At 37.3% G+C, this 12,721-nt stretch overlaps 1 protein-coding gene across 1 annotated transcript in view; it reads right to left on the bottom strand.

The window, feature by feature from the left end:
* The window catches only part of NVL (nuclear VCP like), a 37,624-nt gene that overhangs the window by 3,056 nt on the left and 21,847 nt on the right, over window positions 1-12,721 (bottom strand). The window contains exons 19-21 of the mRNA XM_053939539.1: window positions 8,280-8,386; window positions 4,537-4,613; window positions 2,940-3,028 (exon numbers count right to left, since the gene is read on the bottom strand). Of these exons, the coding sequence (XP_053795514.1) occupies window positions 2,940-3,028; window positions 4,537-4,613; window positions 8,280-8,386 (273 nt within the window). The remainder of the gene's footprint in view (window positions 1-2,939; window positions 3,029-4,536; window positions 4,614-8,279; window positions 8,387-12,721) is intronic.

Below are 12,721 nucleotides of genomic sequence, written 5' to 3' on the forward strand. Positions count from 1 at the left end.
TCATGTTCAACATTCCTATTACCAGAACAAGTTATACTTGGAAAATTTGAAGATTCAAGTTTAAAATATCAGGAATTTAACCTCCTTCCCCAAGGAAATGCTATTTACAGTAAGAAAAAGGTTCAAATTGGGACCTTCCCAGAAGACAGATTACTTTTAGACTGAGTCATTAAAACTCCATAAAACAATAAAACAGAGCTACGAGAATTTAATGTTGCTTTTACTTTTGTTTTTAAGCATGTAATTTTTAATCAAATTGTGACAATGCTACAGGGAGAGAGAAAATCTCCTGCTAGGTCACTGACCTCTCACTGCAAGTAACTTAGACTACTTCATGCTTATTACGTGATAAAAGCTTGTCCAAGGCTTGATCATGTGGAAAATGTAGCTGTGACTAATCTAGACCTTGGCTACTTGCTTTAACACACTTTGCCTCAATTTCTAATGACAAAACCATTTAGTCTGAATAAGTAGGTACAAATACTTTATTGTTTAAAACCATTTGTACTGTTAAACTAAAATAATGAAGTATATCAACAGGTACAATCTTTTAAAAATAAGACAATATACTTAAAACTCCAAATATGAAATTGGAGTTTTCCTGTTTACATAGATGAGTGAGAGATACATTGTTCTTATCAAACAAGGACCAGACCTTGCTTGCTTTTCAAATTCAATTGCAAAGATGCAAAACTTTATTCTCACTTGTTACACAACACTTGCTCTTAACTGCTCTAACAAAAAGTCTCATAGATTCTGTGCTTAGGATCAGCCTTACAGACTGCAGGTGATGTGGGACCACTGGCTATCTCTTATAAAAATGTACAAAAAGGGTCATAGTTTAGAAGGTCTGTATTTGTCACTGCAGCTGAAACAGGAGTAAGACTCTCTCTCTATTATTTGTCATACCCTGTACATTCTGTGTAACTAGATCCGTTTGAAATAAATACACAAGATTAAGCTAAAGAGGTGAGTTAAGATGGGAATGGGAAGAAGTGACCAGGAGCACATGGTGTTCCAAAGTTTCTGAGGGAAAGTTTCTGACAGAAACTGCAGAACTGCTGCAGTAGGGTGGGTCCCACTCTGGCAGTGGTGCTGAAACCATCTTCAGTGGTTTGGAAAAGGGAGGCAGAAGTGAAACTCCCAAATTTGCAAATGACAGTGAAGCTTTCTGGACATTCAGTGCTGGCCCAATGATGAGAAAATCCAGGGGTACTACATAAAAGTGGAAATCTGCCCAATTGTTAGGAATTTCCCCTACAAACTTCTGTATCTGGCAATTCTCAGATCATAGTGACTAACATGATCAGCTTGCCTAGGCCTGTTCAGATTAGCAGTAGAATTTCTGAATTCTCCTACGAAATATCACAAAAAGGATATCTTTCCATTTCACTTTCTAAAAGTACCTTCAAGCAAACCACTGCCAAGTGTTAAAAAACCACACCCCTGTGATTTTATTCCAGAGGGAAAATATCAGGTATAACAAGAAGTTGCAACAGTTTCTCCAAAACAGAAAGGAGCAGCCCTGATTCCAAAGGACACTCAGCACCCATCCACAGCCAAGCAGAGCGTGGGAGGGGAGGCAGCTGCACGTCTTGCTGAACAATGAAGAAAGAAAATCCCCAGTCATATCTTGAAGTTAAAAATGAAGAGGGTCTCAAATAAGAAGCCACCTCACATGTTTTCATAGCAATCAGGGCTGACATCTTGCAAACCCAAGGACAGTCCAAGCAAGCAGCTGCTATAAACATGGAAATCAAGTTGTACATGTATTATGTACATGTATAACTGGCTGCCTACACATTCACAGTCAGTGCTTAGGCTGCAATCCTAACTGTGAAGGCTGAATTCAAGAGATGAACAGCTTTGAATAAAGTCTGCTGTAATCTGAACAATTATAAAAATGACCAGGATAAACTCGGAGCAAATCAAATCAAGAGTTTTAGCCTCAAATCAAGAGTTTTAGCCAGCTACAACAAGCAAAATGGGTAACTAAGTCATACAACAGGGAAGGTTTTTATAGCTCAGGGTTTTTTCCTCTAGCTGAACACACTTGTTGCCTCAGAACAGGGAATACAAACACTGTGCTCTGGTAACTTACTAAAAACCAGACAAGATTGGATAGGTACTAGATCAAAAATAATCATTCAAAGCCATTAAATACCAGTGTTGCTCTTAGAAATCAGGGCATAATGAAAGCCTACGATATTTTCCAAGGATATAGTCTGAAAAGTCACAATTCTATCTTAGCTTTGTATTTTGGCTTTAAGATAAAATAAACAAAATTACTGGGAAGAAAGCCAAACAGGCATTTTTATATAAAAGTTTCAATCTAGAATTTAAAAATCCCCACAAAAATACAACTTAAACCAGCAGTTCAGAGAGATAATGAAAGGGCAGAGATTGTACTTGAATCAATTTATAACTCCCTGTTAAAGTGTTGGCAAGAGGCACTGATGAGCTAAGCACCAAAGATCAAAAGTGGCACAGATTTTCCCAACTCCACCAGTGCTGGATGTATGTGTTCAGTTACACAACACAGCTGGGTGCCAAAGGTAGGAAATCAGGGAATGTGCAGTTTACAACCCTCCTCCAAATACGTCAGCGTAATTAGTCTTTGGTAGTAACAGAGAAAACTGGCAAAGGGGTATTTAGTCTAGGAAATAATCAGTTTATATAACCATTTAACAGAAACTTTTCTTTAAGGTTGTAACCTTCAGTTCTTTAAAAATAAGAATTATGCTGACTTCTAGCACAACCATTTTTCCTGTACCTTCCCCTACCTCCCCTTATGAGATTTAATTTTTGTTCGGCTCAAAAGTCAATCAATGATGTACAGCTTTCACAGACTTATGCTTGTCTTCAACTGCTTTAAATACTTTATATTCCATTTATCTTGTCACTGTTTAGTTAAGATTTTCTTTTTAAAGCTTTCTTACCCTTCTTGCTTTGAGTATTCTGCAGGGCCATTTCCTGTCTCAAGGCACAAATGGAAGCCTCACGCACGAGAGCTGAAAGGTCTGCCCCTCTAGGGATACAAACAACAGGTTATTTGGGGATAAATTTCTAGTTTGCTGATGGCATACAGAAAGACAAGACAGTAAAAATGGCATTAAAATTTGGTTGTGCTGTCACAAAGTTTCACCTTAAGAATACTGGAAAGAGGCCTGATGATTACGCAGTCTGCAACCTTCATTACGGAGTGACGCCCTTCAGATTTTAGCCACAAATTAAGATCAAATTAATAAGAAACAAGGGAAGATGCAAAACTCCCATTCAGCATTTTTGAAAATGCCAAAGGGTTGATTAATACTGTGCCACTTCTTAGGAACATAATTTCTTTTTTTATAAATTTTATAAAAGATTCAAATGAAATCCCTCACCATTACAGAATGATGCTCAAAGCTGCATCAATAGTAAAGTTAACATGCTCTTAAAATAATAGTATCCACTAGACATGGTCATACCAGTTTAAGTGTTTCTTTCCAGTTTCCTGGAACTTGAGCAGCTGGAACTTTTCACATGTCTTTCAGCTAGTGAAAGTCATCAAATAAAAAAAAAATTTCGAAATCAACTCCCCATGCTTCATTTGGGGGTACTAGCCATAAAGTATTAACAAATCAAAAATTAAACCCAACCAGATAAAACAAAAACCCCAAATAAACCAAAACCAAAGACATGAAAACCCACAACAAAAACCCAAACACACGCACACACACACAAAACCCCTAAACTCAAAATACAGATAAACCCAAGCATCAAAAAACCCACAACCAAACAACAAAATCTCAAACAAAAAACCCACACAAACCTCACAACAAAAAACCAAACCAAAACCCCTGCACACTGAACAAAAAGAACACTGGACTATAAACCAGTGAGTGAAAGGTGTAGAAAGAAAAATTACTCATCTTTTCCAAGTAATATTGTGGCAAGCAGCCCATCATAAACTTTATCCTTCATTAACTCCATAAAAACACTGAGTATTACTAAATTATTGAATAGCTTAAAGCTTTTTAAGTTTTATGGACCATAACTGCAAATTATTCTGACAGATATGGTCATCAAGCTTTCCCTAAAGCCACACCTTGCTGTTCCCAAAGCACAAGCTGAAATGGGCACTCATACTTTGTCAAACAGATTGCTCTCAACTCTGTGACAGAACAAGTTGGTTATGGCTGTTAAACCAATTTGCTTTCATCACCATTGTGTATGGGCCCACAACTTAAAGAGGGCTCTTTGTTCCTCAGATGATGCAAGAATTATAAAACAAAACCAAAGAAAACCAAAAGGCCTCCACTCTTCTGTATTTGCAATGTAAAAACTATTCCATATGAAGAAGACTTTAGCATCCATATATTCCTACCAACTTCTTGGAAAAAAGCACGAGGGAAAGCAAGAAAAAATACCCTAAGGGAAAAGGTTTATCAAGTTAAGAAACCCTCTTAATAATACCAGCAAAACACAGCTGATCATGCATCGAAGACTGCTGGCACTGCACATGAAGTATGAAAGTCAAAACCAGAAGATACTCACGTGTAACAATCACAGTGCTGACTGTAAGCAATTTCCTCCAGGCTCACATCACTATCTAGGGGAGGCCGGGTGCCATCCTAAAGGAGTTGAGGTAAGGAAAAAGAGAAGGTAAGAAAACTTTTTTTTTTTTTAACATCTGCCATCCCTGAAGTGATGAAGTTTCTTTAATCAGGAATCACAAAGAAGTCTGAAGGGTTTCCTGCAATATCCACAAATATAAATATTTTTAATCTCAAACTGGCAAGAAGGATCAGCCTTAAAACCATTTAATTAGAAAATGTTAAGCAGTGGTAAATTTTAACTTGCCACCCACAGATTAGATTTTCTCTAAGGAAATTATGGCCAGCCTTCCCCTGGGCATTGTAATACCAACACTATTCCATATGTGGGTTTATTTTTAATAATAGTTGGTTGCTTCAGCAGCTTGTTTAGCTGAGCTTCCTCTAGTGTTACTGTGTGTTGAAATCAAACAGCTAAGCAATAGGCATGTCAGTTAGTCTTATCACCTTTAAGACTAAATTAATTGTATATCTTTTATATTCTGGATATAGATTTTCAAACTTAGAAGTTTCCATTTGGATTTCATAGGAGTTTAGATAAACTGTAGATTTTTGACACTACTTTTCCATATTATTACTGCTTCCGCTAGAAAGATTCCAGAAGTGGTTTCTTTTGTTATTATTTTTGCATCTCCAACAGCAAAAGTCTTAAATGACATAAATGGTATTTGAAACTAGCCAACAAAATTCCCAAACACTATAAGCTTGGAGATCCTCCTGTTACCCTGAGACAACAGTAAAGTATTATGATAGTACAGAGATTCAAGATGTCTCTTTGATCAAACAATATCTGAGTTTTGACAGGAAAGAACAATTTTATGATATAATGATACATTTCTGCCAGATACTCATTTGACAGGAATGCACAAATTCACATAAATAGTTTCTGACTCCTTCAGAGGAACTAATATACTGAATACCTACAATACCTTCAAGAGAAAAAAATAAAATGTATAGTACCTGGCAAGTTAAAATACTTGAATACTTAACAGACAATGGAACTGTCAAGGACTAGGCAGAGTAAGGAAACAATCCTGAATGAATCTTTAACAGTTAGAAAGGGAAAAAATCCAGAATAACACCACAACAAAAAGATAAAGGAGCAGCCTGATTTGAAAACATCCTGAAAGGAGAGACTTTAACCTGTAAACAAGGAAGCTTCATACAATTTCATATGGGATACTTTACTAATTCTTATAGGAAATTGCAAGCCAGAGAGACACTTCCTCTGCTAAAAAGAAATGTTTAACCTATTGCTTTGTGCAGCAAATACATTGGGCATTTTTGCTCTCCCTGCTCTGGTGCCAAGCCCTGTGCAGCAGAGCTTGATGCAGCTTCCAGGAATGTTTAAGTACAGTAGTAACTGAAACATGTGAAGACAGGCTTCTCTTGCATAATGTGCATAATTGGGAATGACTGATTTGTACAAGTTAACTGAAATAAAAATCTTTCACAACAAAGCTTCAACCCACATTTAGGCTGTCTGTCATCCTGACAACTTGTTCCTCCACCAAGTCCCTTTTCTACCCCCCATGGAAGCACTTCTAAGCATCCATGTTTTTATTCTGCGAGGATTCTGCTTCCACATGCTGTGCATGTATTCCTTGGAGATTCCTGGGAAGGCATGCCATCATTCAGAAGCCATTCACATCTGCACCAAACATTTTGTTTTCTCTGGCCTTGAGCAAATATGTTCTCAAATTTTTCACACTTCCTCACCTAGAATGCATGGATGAAATCTGACAAGAAATAAGGTATTTCAATTAATTTAACACATTTTCCTTTCTTCCTACTCCATGTTCTTCTTTCACATAACTCCTACACATCTTTAAAGATTTAACTCCTCATTCACCACAAGAATTTGTAATCAAAATAATCAGACTAGTGTGAATTAAGTATACATGAAAGCACCTTGCATTCCAAAAAGCATGATAAACAACATGATAACCAGTGACAGGATCCACAGAAACCAAGCTGATAAACACTGTGCAATGTATTCCTGCTGTCAAGAAGCCCCATAAGCAGATAGGGTCACATCAAAGCTGATGTCAGCAGAAGACAAAAATATTCTGGCAGTGGTATAATAACAGGGTTACCACATCCCATTGCCACTCCTCTTGGTGTTATCCCAACAGGAAGATAGGATTGTAGACACAAAGATTCCCAGGAGAAGGGAGCAAAGACACATTTCAGTGACCTCGCCCAGGATTGATGGCAGTAAATGCAATTCTGAACTTGATTCCTGATGGGAAACTGCAAACAGTTCTCCCTAACAACCAGCTGGTCATTGACAGACAAGAAGCAGCCAAAAGATGAAGTGAGGACTCACTACAGCTCCTTGTCCTCAGTGTTGCCCCTGAGTGATCCTGCCCTTGCCAGGTGGGTTCGTGTATCTTGGTGGCTACATGTGGCTGTGAGAGTGTGAGCAAGGGAAACCAGTGAGAGAGAAATCAGCTCTATTTAATCCACCTTTGCTCCAGTGAAGGGAGCAAAGCACCAAGCTCTGCTACACTATTCCCCTACACCTCTAATCACCTTTAAAAATAAATCTGGTAAAATAAAAATCATGATCCCTTACAGTATTCACAGATGTTACACTCAATTCCTCTCAACATCTCATGAAGAACATTAAGAACACGGTTGTAAAAGGTATTAACTGATGTATTTCTGTAAAACTTAGAAACAACAAAATGGTCTACTGCAAATAGCAAATGGGGGAATACTTAATCTATTTTCATCCATGAAGCAATGCACAGAACAAATGAAGGAAAGTCTAACATCCTGAATTTGTAATGAGAGGTCACCCTGTGAACATCCATTTTAGCGTGAAAGAACAGGATGGAACAAGTTCTCACTTTCTGAATTCTGAATCAACTATTGCCTATACACCACAACTTTAAGGTTATGCAAGTCTGGATTATCCTTTATTACAAATACACTAAACAATTTTTGCCAGACTTCTCATAATGCTACCTTTCCTCTGTAGAAAAGACTGTCTCCTTTGCAACTCAAAGAAAGATCTGATAGAACACCTGGTCTTAACAATCAGTGTTGATCTACTGGAAAAAAGAATTCATATAATTCATAATGTTTTTAATGTTCTTTTTTAAGGCATTGATTCCAGCTTGTGCCATACTTGGAGAAACACTCACAGAATTCTATAATCCAAGTCTCTGAAGTGGCAGATTGTGCTGTCCACCACAGGGAGGACCCCTGAAGGTACAGATTGTACATTTTCACATTTACTTTAACATACAACCTCGATCATCACAAGCTTCTTTTAATCCTAAAGCAAATTAGGTGTCACAACTACTGTTGAGCAAATACAGATGGAGCTTGTGAATCATTCTGCTGAATGTATGGAACCCCCCAAAAAAAGCTTACAAAACACTTCTAGGCTCATTACTCACTCAGATAGGAATCTTCTAATTAAATCTGTTCAAACTGTGACTATAAAGTCAACAACTTCTATGTTTAACAGGTTTGCTTTACTCAACATTCATCAGCCCCTTGCAGTCCCAGAGCAAATTTAACAGCAGATGGGCCGAGGGATTATTTTTATGACCTCACTGAAAAGCTGAAAGTGTTTAATGAGACAGGATCCTGCAATTCTTTGTAACATTTAATTTGTCTAACATAATTCCACCAAGCTTCAAGATTAAGGATATATTTCCAAATACTCACTTTGGTGATGGTCTTTAAAATAGCAAGTCGATCTTCAGGTGGTGGCAAACCCACATAGAGTGTTTTATCCAGCCTACCAGGACGCAGGATAGCTGGGTCAATTATATCTTAGGGAGAGGAAAAATAGAAAAGAATTAATCCAGAAATGAGATACACCCTTAGGAACATCTGCACATGAGAAGGAATACATGCATATTTGTACCAAGACTCAAAGAAGCATTTGTGCCATGACTGAAGCTCTGAGCATTAAAGGAGCTGATTAAAAAAGTTTCATTTTTGTCAACAAGTCTCTAACAACCAGTAAAATTAAGCCACATCTGATCAATGATGGCTCATAAATACCAGTTTCATCTCTTCAGATAAGAAGAAAACTCTGTGTTTGGCAATACAGAATTAGAACATTTTTGCTGAGGAATTCCACATTAATTATTAGCAGTTTCTTCTACTGGAAGGAACTCTACCCAAAGGGACAATAAGTCAAGCATAACAAGCACACAGGACCAATCACAACCATCCATATGCAAACATAATTTTATTGGTCATTTGTATTTCTACTACATAATGGTTACATGAATGGTAAAACAGGAAACCCAGGAAAATACCAAAGATAGCTACAAAGTACAGAATTTGTTTCCCAGGGAGAACTACAGACTCCAGATTTATTACGTGTGGAGAAGTAAGAAAACAAAAATTATCACAAATGTTTCTAGAAAACCATCCAAAGCTTAAGTGTAACAGAAATGTGTAGCTGCCTTTAGCACCACAGGCTATGATACCAAATGTACACAAAGTCAGTCAGGATATAAATACTGACTATTGGTATAACAAGAGCTACAGACAGGGCATATAACCTGGAAAAGGCCTCACTTCCTGTCCGTATTTCAGCACAAACTGCCTGCCTGATGTTTCTCAATGCTTCTTGATGCCCTATTTCCCCCTCTACCAAAACCCAATAATGGTATTAATCGCTCTGTTTCACTAAGGAATCCCTGGAGGTACTAAAAAGACCTGTAGATGTGGCACTTAGTATTGTTCAAGTTGCTCTCTCAGTTATGCTTAAAGGACAACTCTGTTAAGCTTTTTTCCCCCCTAGGATACAGCAGTCATGGGCAGAAACATCTATGGAAGAAAAATGCAGATGCTAATGCAATGAGAATGGTGAGGGGGAGAAAAAAAAGGAATTATATTAATATATTAATTTAATCCAGACCAGATGAAACAAGGGTTAAACAGAATCCTGCCATGGCAGGCACAGACAAAAACATGTTACTTATACATCTGTGCATTGTTCCAGATGACATTTTGTCTTCCTTTTGACACAAGTGCACTTTCCTGTTTTTGTGTTCCTTGTCACATTACTAGTAGGAGATGACAAAGTTCACTCAAAGGACCTGTTACAAACATCAAAACAAATACTCTCAAGAGGGCCTGCATTACAACACCAGGCACTTGCTGATTTCCCTATTCTAACATTCCAAAAATAAAGTATTAAATAATATTTGAAAATATGAAGCTTGCTATGGAAAATATTGTTTCTGTTTTGCACGCTGACATGGTACTTGCTATTTGTCCAACAATATGAAGACAGCAATGTGGTCTGAAGTTGCATTTATCTTTTTGTATGGAAATTATCACACTGCCTGCATTCAAAAAGTTACCACAACTGACAGAACTAGATAAGCTGCAGTAATGGTAGTTTACACCAACAAGACCACACCAAAGACTGAAACACAGATCTACACTCCTCATCTCCTTATGAATCAACTCATTTCATTCTTCTGGTTCAGACCTGGGCCTGAATTTCTTGAAAACTCAAGTCACATAACCCAGAAAATTAATATTTACTCATTGGACAAACTCACTCATTAGATGCACTTCATATCCATTTAAAAGAACTGAATAAGGTACCCCTTTAAGGGATTTCAAAGCATTCCACCCTGGTAAATCAGAACATCCTCTCAATATCTATTATCTTAAAACTTATCTAAACAGAAGAGAGTCAACTCATTTTAGATACATTTACCATTTTAATGAAATTAAGGTAGTTATTGCAGATACCTCTTTCAAAGCCTATTATTATCCTTCAAGTTGGAAGGAAAGTGAAGTATGGAAATGTGATGAAACACAGCAACCCTTTTCCAAGCAGTTGTCTCACAGACAGAATATATTTCTACTGGGAGAAATGTTAATAATTTCCTGCCTTTCTGAGGTGGTTAATGACATTGAATGTCATCAGAAGACAATAGAATAATTTTCCAAATAATCTGACAAAATTACATGAGACGATATTTACAGTACATCCATTCCTTGCTCTGTTTTTGAGGGTTCAAACAGGCACTAGGCTCTAGAGAATGAAGTCACATTTCAGTTTGCTACACTGCTGTTCAAACTACTGCAAATTCTTACAGAATGACTACATTCCATTGAAAATATCTGTGCATGAATTCCTCTACAGTGACATTCTATTGTTCTGTAGTAGAATCTCTTAGTCCTACATTCATCTCTAGTTGATTATTTATGTCTTATCTCAACTGTACAGGAGCCAAGCACATTTACAGAAGGTCAACGCATACTAGCAATGACAGCTGTTGTGTGAGTCCATCAAACTTCTCCCACACTCTCACTCCAGCTTTTAAAAATATATTTGGATACACAGGATCTAGGCCCTCCCATTTGTGATGTTCCGAAAGGCAGGCTCAGAATCCCTAAAGTTCTGAGACTCCAGGTGAATGCTGCACTTAACTGAAGTTCCTGTGAAAGAGTCACTACACTCAAGGGCTGCTGAAATGCAGAAATATAACTTGTGTGAATTAGAACTATTATGAAAGAAATTTTTCCATGCCTCACGTATGAAGTGCTTTTCTTAGATCTTATCTTGCCTTTAATTCAGCAACATGTATAAACAGGTAAAAACATAAACAATGCCCAAACCCAAACTTTAACTATTGTTAAATACTGGTGATTATTTTTTTTATTGTGTTTCAAAACATGTGGTTCAGGTGAATAGCTCTAAAAAAATGAAAATAAACTTGCCAACAAAAATAGAACTCACTGAAACTAGGATTGTGCTCAAAGGTAACATCAGAAGAGGAATTTTGCAAGAATTAATTTAAGAAAGTAGAGAAAGAGACCATGAACAAAAGCAAGATATCATCAAAATTCATGACCAATTTTAAACCACTGTCTTGTCTGTTTCCTCACGTGACACACAGTTCCCTAGATCCCAGGGCAAATGCTGCTGATGCCTTGGTCAGCATTTCTCTAAGGAGTATATGAATGTTCAAAGCCCGGGGAAGTAAGAGGAGAGCAGAAAGGAGCAGTATCCCATCCTGAAATTCAAACTGGTAGCTAGAAAGTGGTGGGAAATTACAGATTCATTCAACAATAGTGTTTGGCAGTTGTGTAGTATTTACTCTTGAATTTGGGTAAGGAAGTAGGCTGGAAAATAATTTAATTATTCTGACTCATAAAGGTGCTAACAAGACAAGACAAGACATTTCTGCCTCTATTTTTTCCCCCTCTCTTGCTAATGATACTGAGTGCTTTAAAAGTTTAATCCTCTTCAGACAAAGTCTGACATTGACTCTGCATTTAGGTGGAAAGAGATTGAGTTGGGAATACTGCATCCCTGCTAATTTAGAAGGTGTCAAGAAATATCTGCAAAGGATATTCAAAGTCATTGAGTGCAAAAAACATTCAAATATCCTGCTTTTTAGGGCACATCAAAGGCTTTTTTCAGCACTGCCAGAATAAGAATTACCACTTGCAGATTGCAGATGCTAAAAAAGGGAACCAATCTATTGTGCCTACCCTTTTGCCAAAATGGGAGTTAAAGCCTTCCAAGTGTTTAAAGGCTATATAAAAGAGAATTTGGCAATTTTCAGCCATGGGGTATAAACCACCACCATTTCACAGTAATACTTTGTCCCAGGTGCCAACACCTCTCTGGAACAATTCTGCCAGGAACATACCTTGAGATGCCAAAAGTGGTTGAGCCACTGCTATCCTAACTGCAACTACTCCTAAACAATAATAACAATAATAATAATAATAGCAATAACAATAGTAATAAAACAACAGTAATAATAACTTATGAGAGAAGACTCTTCCTATTGAACAATGATTTCAGGCTACAATGCTGACAGCAAACACAACAGTCATGAACAGTACCAGCAACCAACTCTCAAAGCTACCACATATATAATCACTCTAAAAAAAAACCACCTTGAAAAGCCATTTTCATTCCCAATAAATTATACTAACATGGATTAAAAACCATGAGATCTCACACTTCACAGCACTGGCTCAGTGGAAGAAGACTGCAGAAGTTCTGCTGGCACACATATATTATTTAGATTTACATTACACGACTCCCCTCCCCAGCAGCACCTCTACTCACCACAACTATGATAGAAAAATCTTTCTTACAAAGATTTAAAAAC

This window comes from Vidua chalybeata, chromosome 3, assembly GCF_026979565.1.
Source record: "Vidua chalybeata isolate OUT-0048 chromosome 3, bVidCha1 merged haplotype, whole genome shotgun sequence".
Classification (NCBI taxonomy): Eukaryota; Metazoa; Chordata; class Aves; order Passeriformes; family Viduidae; genus Vidua; species Vidua chalybeata.